The sequence below is a fragment of the Oncorhynchus mykiss genome, chromosome 17, assembly GCF_013265735.2.
Source record: "Oncorhynchus mykiss isolate Arlee chromosome 17, USDA_OmykA_1.1, whole genome shotgun sequence".
Lineage (NCBI taxonomy): Eukaryota > Metazoa > Chordata > Actinopteri > Salmoniformes > Salmonidae > Oncorhynchus > Oncorhynchus mykiss.
The window spans coordinates 39,248,070-39,255,564 of NC_048581.1; the positions used below are offsets into that span (position 1 = coordinate 39,248,070).

Here is a 7,495-nt window from a genome sequence, read left to right on the forward strand (position 1 = left end):
ATGACATGTGCCAGAATGAATGTGCTCAACAAGTATGGATTTCACATTATTGGGAAATCTGTGACCCAAATATGCGACACGTATCCTTCGCATAGAGTTGAGCAGGCTGTTGACTGTGGCCTGTGGAATGTTGTCCCACTCCTCTGCAATAGTTGTGTGAAGTTGCTGGATATTGGCGGGAACTGGAACACACTGTCGTACATGTTGATCCAGAGCATCCCAACCCCACCGCCATCATGGGGCACTCTGTTCACAACGTTGACATCAGAAAACCGCTCGTCCACACGATGCCAAATACGTGGTCTGTGGTTGTGAGGCCAGTTGGACGTACTGCCAAATTCTCTAAAACAACGTTTGAGGTGGCTTATGATAGAGAAATTAACATTTAATTTTCTGGCAACAGCTATGGTGACCATTGCGGCAGACAGCTTGCCAATTGCATGCTCACTCAAAACTTGAGACATCTGTGGCATTGTGTTGTGTGACAAAACTGCACATTTTAGTGGCCTTCTTTTATCCCTAGCACCTGTGTAATGATCACGCTGTTTAATCAGCTTCTTGATATACCACACCTGACAGGTGGATGGATTATCTTAGCAAAGAACAAATGCTCACTAACATGGATGTAAACAAATTTGTGCACGACATTTGAGATAAATATGCTTATTATTAATATGCTTACCTGAAAAATTTCTGGGAACTTTTATTTCAGCTCATGAAACATAGGACCAATATTTTACGTGTTGCGTTTATATTTTTGTTCAGTGTAGTAGGAAATCATTTCTGGTACTTGGCTAATAATTCAACATAGCTGGTAAATGGTTTCTAGTGATGCTTGATATAATGAATCCACATCTTAGTAAATGTTTGGTCATTTCTATACGGTAAAATAGTGTTACCCAGCTTTTCTATTTAAATACTTTTTAATATAAACAAATAGATTGTGAATACATCCAATTGGTAGTTACAGTCTTGTCCCATCACTATAACTCCCCTAAAGACTTGGGAAGATCTGTCAGAACAAGAGCCGTGCGTCCTCCGAAACACGACCCTGCCAAGCCACACTGCTTCTGGACACACTGCTCTCTTAACCTGGAAGAAAGTCGCACCAATGTGTTGAGAGGAAACACCGTCCAGCTGGCAATCAAAGTCAGCTTGCAGGCACCCAGCCCGCAACACAGTCGCTAGAGCGCGACGGGACAAGGAAATCCCGAACCCTCCCCTAACCCTGACAATGCTGGGCCAATTGTGCGCCGCCTCATGGGTCTCCCGGCCACTCGAGGGCCCCTAAAGTCTACTTTAATTTGTTGTAAAAATCTTAAGGAACCTGAACAGAATATAGGCTAAATTGCAAGATAAGATATTGATACATGGTCAATCATACTGCCATTGAAAAAATCATACCAAGTATATCAAATGGGAACAAACATTGTTTAAAATTCCCTCCTCAAAATGAAAATGTTGGACCTTAACAATTACATTACATTTGTGGGAATACAGCACCATTGACTACAGGATAATGAAAGGAGAGAACATAATATCCTATAAATAATAAAATGATTGTCATTGGATCAAAATATCCAAGCACCCATTGTGGTAATTTTGTTGGATATAGTATGCAATATTTGTGTTGAAATTAAATGTGAGAGACAGAAGTAAATAAGAGCAGATTAATAGTATTGTATTGATTAATAGTATTTTGTATTGATTAGTGAGAATTTATCAATATTTAAAAAATGCTGATAGTGCTAATTTCATAGGATTTAAGAGTATGTGAGTACCTAAAGGAGGAAGTGAGGAGGACAAAGACAAAAAAGAGCAGGGGATAAGGGAAAGTCATATATTGAGTAGTCATCAATATTGAGTCTGTGCACGGCATCGCCAAGGCCTAGGAGGTAGGCGTCATGGCAGAAGAGTTTTTTTTTTCAGCTGCAGGCATCGAAGGCCCAGCCCAGCTCCTTCAGGAAGCTCTTCTTCCCACACTGGACCTTTCCGTAGCGCTCCAACTGCAACTCGGGCACTGCCGAGCGCCAGCCAATCTGAGCCTGGGTGGTCTGGGGAACTGGGGGAGAGGATCCCACCTGCAACCGACCTCAGTGTCACACATAGCTCAGCATTACTGTCTGCAAATGGCACCCTATTCCCAACATAATGCACGACTTTCGACCAGAGCCCTATCATTGTCTTCCAACAGGTGAGATCACTGCTACATGAGGCTCGTCACTCTAATTGACGTAAGACAATTGGATCCCTCTCGGTCATGGTCAAAAGTAGTGCACTAAATACGTTTTTGTTATGTAATGGTGCACAGGGTTGGGGAGTAACGGATTACATGTAATCCTTTACATGTAAGGGATTACAAAAGCCAGCAAAAATATTGTAAACAGATTACAGATACTTTTGAAAAACTAGATGATTACTTAGAGGATTACTTTAAAATTCAGAAAGGATGTTTGCGAATAAAAATCTGACACTTCTCCGTTTTCTCAATGACATTCAAATCATAATTGAAAAAAGGCACAAGTTTAAGTTTGTTCCACCTGAGCGAGTCTGACCACAAGTCAGAGACCACTATGATGACACACCAAATGTTTTTGATGGATCGCGGGAAAAGAAAAGAGCAGGAATAGGCTTTTGTAGACTGCAGTCCAAGCTATGTCTACCAATGGTGTGACTGCTGTTGGCATCCAATGATTATCCACCGTGAATTAACACTTGGAGGTAAGGATAACAGCACTGGTTTAGTCTTCGGCAGTAGTCCAGGACTCCTTCAAACATTCAATCTCCAGCTGCGTACCCCCTCTAGCACCAGGGTCAGCGCACTCTCAAATGTTATTTTTTTTTGCCATCATTGTAAGCCTGCCACACACATAAGATACATTTTTTAAACATAATAATGAGTGTGAGTTTTTGTCACAACCCGGCTCGTGGGAAGTGACAAAGAGCTCTTATAGGACCAGGGCACAAATAATAATAATCAATAATTTTGCTCTTTATTTAACCATCTTACATATAAAACTAACCACAGGCTAATGAGAAGGGTGTGCTTGAAAGAATGCACATAACTCTGCAATGTTGGGTTGTATTGGAGTCTCAGTCTTAAATAATTTTCCACACAGTCTGTGCCTGTATTTCGTTTTCATGCCAATGAGGGTCGATAATTCACTCTCACATAGGGTACATGGTTGAAAAGGGCATCAGTGTCTTAACAGCGCGATTTGCCAACCCTTGACGGGACTGCACGTAGCCCTGAGGGTATACCTGGTCTACAACAATAAGGATATATCACTTATTATTGATACCTACATAGCGCATTGATGTGAGTCACTGCTGCTCTCTCATTTAGCTATTGGCGCCTTACGTATGGTATTTGAACCCAATAATGGTTGAATTCAATAACTTTAAGCTGCCTATCAATCATTGTTTTTGAAACCAGTGGACAGCCAGTAAAACATGCGCTCGAGCAACAGCTGCACAGTGCAGATCCAAGCCTATGTAATACAAGTGGGGCTTTTTTTCTTCAGTAGTGCTCAGAGCATGCCATTCCATGAGCGCTGCATTTATTTTTCAACTCGAATCAATGAGCCCAATCAGTCCTCCATGACAACAAAATCAAAAAACAACAAAGTAGGGCTGGCTGGGGTCATGCTCAGGTAAAACAATTTAGCTAATCTATACTTCCATATTTCCAAGTCCTATTCTTGAAGATCAAGGGGTATAACATTTATTGGAATGACTGGAATTCTGATAGACTTTGGTTTTTATTGTAAAGATATACTTTAATTGTATTGTTATATGAAGTAGAACGCGATGTGTTAGAAGAAGCCTACATAACCCAACGCATAAAGTAAAATGTTACATATATATATGGCCAGCTATGTAAACTTTAACATTGATTTATCCTGCAATAGATGTTGTTCAATTGGTAAAATACATTTTTGTCTTCTTCTAATGCCTCTTAAGGGGAAAGTAATCTAAAAGTAACAATATTTGAGTTTGGGTAATCGAAAAGTTACGTTACTGATGACAATTTTGGACAGGTAACTAGTAACTAACGGATTACATTTAGAAAGTAACCTACCCATCCCTGGTTGTGCACTACTATATAGTGCACTCCCTTCGACCAGGGTCTTACTTGACCTTGACCCAAAGGAGTTTGTAAGGACTCACTTGGATATATTTCTCAGGTGGGGTAGGGGGTCGTGTTTTAAGATGTTGAGGAAGCTCCAATTTGACAACGTCCTTCAGCTTGTTGCTCTCCTCCTGCATCTGTAAACATTGCATGAAATATCTGAACATCTGAAGAAACTCATAGATATGTGATCAATCAACCCAATAACTTTGATTTCATTGTTTTGATTTAAATGGTGCCCAGTTCAGTCTGTCCGAACCTGGCTAATCAATAGAGGCTATAGGGTTGTATTCTCAAGAGGTAGAACTTGTTATGTGTTCATATTGCATCAGGTTTCACTTGCTTACCTCCTTGTAGGACTTGGTCAAGAATCCCCATTTATTGGGCCAGGCTTTGGCTGACTGAAGCTCTATTTTGACATGAACTTTCCTGAAAATGAATCAAAGACATGTATAAGGCTTTTGAACAAACATTGGACCTGCAAAACATGGCTCCTAAATAAATTAACACAGATCAGAGAACCAAATATTTCAAAAACAAAGATAGTTTCAACGATAATCTAGAGAGAGTAGGCTAACCCTCTACTGAACCTGAGTAAAATCAATAAAATCAATATATTCTAAACTAAATATTCTATACTGCTACTAATGCTAGTACTACTACTACTACATGCCTACAACTACTTGTTCTACTAAACTTGCCTACTACTACCACCACCACCACGATTAACTACTGCTAACCAATCCACCATTACTGTAGTACCACTACTGCCACTACTACAATAACAATAACACATCCTCATCTTGAACAAAAGTGACAAACCTTGTGCTATATTAAAAAAAGAAAGTCGAATTTGTCAGCAAAATTCAAGGAATACATAATATAACATTGAATTGCATTTGTTTTGTTGTAAACTCAGACTTTAAAGAGTTTACCAGATTTCATCTTTATCCACAAAGCTGCATTCTTCACCAGATCCAAGTGGTTTGCAGGCTGCCATCTATGCTGGCAAGCGTGTCTGTCTCTCTGTAGTGTGTGACTTCTCACCTTTCAGTCTTATATAGTCTTGTATGTTATACTAACAGATATGTTTACCATCACCATAGCAACATAGTGGAGTCAGAGAAACTATCCTTTTGTGTATCCTTGGAAACAATTCCAAATCATTTGAGTGTCACACATTGTGTGAAATTAGAAACAATTTGAGTAAACAATAATGAGTGTTGTAATGGACTTGAACTATATACGTACATATTTTTAACTGACATTTTAAAGTTAATAATCAGCACCCCCTTTTGAGCAGCAATTGCTCACATCAATTTATACATGTCTTCCTGCAATGCATTTAAAATGACAGTTTTTATAGCAAAAAAGGTAAATGGAATTGTGACTTCCTTTAAGCTTACATTTCACTGTTAAATGGCGTCGATGATAGTGATTTGGCACTCTTAGCAATACCTATTGAATATTTAAATAAAAAGGCATTTGTTCTGACCTAGAGGTCAGACCTCAGAGGTCCCAAAGCTGGATAACTACCTCCATAACGTCTCTTACCTTACAGTAATCACAGAGCAGTAGTCCAAGCTGACTCAATGTAATAGTACTACTCTTAGCAGATGCAGTATTTCAGACTGCCAGTAGAGGATGTTCTCTTCCTTCTTTTGAACTGCATCAATACCCAACCTCGGCCATTCATCAAAATTTACAGAATGGGTACCTGGAGGAAAATAGGGAGGCTCATGGTTTTTCAATTTCATTCAAGGGGAAGAGTTAGTATTTTTTTTAAAGCAGTCCAGGGGAGGGTCATGTAATTTGTCATTTATGATATTTCTATATTTCTCAGTGCTTTAGAATGAAATCAAATCAAATGTTATTTGTCACATGCGCCGAATACAACCTTACAAGGAAATGCTTACTTACAAGCCCTTAACCAACAATGCAGTTTTAAGAAAAATACCCCCCAAAAATAAGAGTAACAAATAATTAAAGAGCAGCAGTAGAATAACAATAGCGAGGCTATATACAGGGTGTACCGGCACAGTCACCGGTTAGTCGAGGTAATTGATGTAATATGTACATGTAGGTAGAGTTATTAAAGTGACTATGCAAAGATAATAACAGAGAGCAGCAGCAGCTTAAAAGGGGGAGGGGGGGGGGGGCAATGCAAATAGTCTGGGTAGCCATTTGATTAGATGTTCAGGAGTCTTATGGCTTGGGGATATAAGCTGTTTAGAAGCCTCTTGGATCTAGACTTGGTGCTCTGGTACCTCTTGCCGTGCGATAGCAGAGAGAACAGTCTATGACTAGGCTGGCTGGAGTCTGAACATTTTTAGGGCCTTCCTCTGACACCGCCTGGTATAGAGGTCCTGGATGACAGGAAGCTTGGCCCCAGTGATGTACTGGGCCGTACGCCCTACCCTCTGTAGTGCCTTGCGGTCGGAGTCCGAGCAGTTGCCATACCAAGCAGTGATGCAACCCGTCAGGATTCTCTCGATGGTGCAGCTGTAGAACCTTTTGAGGATCTGAGGACCCATGCCAAATCTTTTCAGTCTCCTGAGAGGTAATAGGTTTTGTCGTGCCCTCTTCACGATTGTCTTGGTGTGCTTGGACCATGTTAGTTTGTTGGTAATGTGGACGCCAAGGAACTTGAATCTCTCAACCTGCTCCACTACAGCCTCGTCGATGAGAATGGGGGCGTGCTCGGTCCTCCTTTTCCTGTAGTCCACAATCATCTCCTTTGTCTTGATCACGTTGAGGGAGAGCTTGTTGTCCTTGCACCACACAGTCAGGTCTCTGACCTCTTCCCTATAGGCTGTCTCGTCGATGTCGGTGATCAGGCCTGCCACTGTTGTGTCATCGGCAAACTTAATGATGGTGTTGGAGTCATGCCTGGCCGGGCAGTCATGAGTGAACAGGGAGTACAGGAGAGGACTGAGCACGCACACCTGAGGAGCTTCCGTGTTGAGGATCAGCGTGGCAGATGTGTTGTTACTTACCCTTAACACCTGGGGGCGGACCGTCAGAAAGTCCAGGATCCAGTTGCAGAGGGAGGTGTTTAGTCCCAGGGTCCTTAGTTTAGTGATGAGCTTTGAGGGCACTATGGTGTTGAACGCTGAGCTGTAGTCAATGAATAGCATTCTCACATAGGTGTTCCTTTTGTCCAGGTGGGAAAGGGCAGTATGGAGTGCAATAGAGATTGCATCATCTGTGGATCTGTTGGGGCGGTATGCAAATTGGAGTGGGTCTAGGGTTTCTGGGATAATGGTGTGCCTGACCAGCCTTTCAAAGCACCTCATAGCTACGGACGTGAGTGCTACGGGTTGGTAGTCATTTAGGCAGGTTACCTTACTGTTCTTGGGCACA

At 41.3% G+C, this 7,495-nt stretch overlaps 1 protein-coding gene across 1 annotated transcript; it reads right to left on the reverse strand.

Moving 5' to 3' along the window:
* Positions 1-230: 230 nt before the first annotated feature.
* LOC110493877 (uncharacterized protein C20orf85-like) lies at positions 231-5,201 on the reverse strand. The gene is made up of 4 exons (XM_021568435.2): positions 5,068-5,201; positions 4,480-4,561; positions 4,171-4,269; positions 231-2,081 (listed from the first exon to the last, which is right to left on the reverse strand). The coding sequence occupies exons 1-4, from the start codon at positions 5,130-5,132 to the stop codon at positions 1,926-1,928; spliced, it is 402 nt and encodes a 133-aa protein (XP_021424110.1). The 5' UTR covers positions 5,133-5,201; the 3' UTR covers positions 231-1,925.
* Positions 5,202-7,495: the final 2,294 nt, after the last annotated feature.

Coding starts and splice junctions, on each gene's coding strand:
- LOC110493877 (XM_021568435.2), bottom strand. CDS start 5,132: ATGGCAGCCTGCAAACCACTTGGATCTGGTGAAGAATGCAGCTTTGTG. Junction 4,562..5,067: donor GTGGATAAAGATGAAATCTG/GTAAACTCTTTA, acceptor ATTCATTTTCAG/GAAAGTTCATGTCAAAATAG. Junction 2,082..4,170: donor CACCTGAGAAATATATCCAA/GTGAGTCCTTAC, acceptor GGTCGGTTGCAG/GTGGGATCCTCTCCCCCAGT.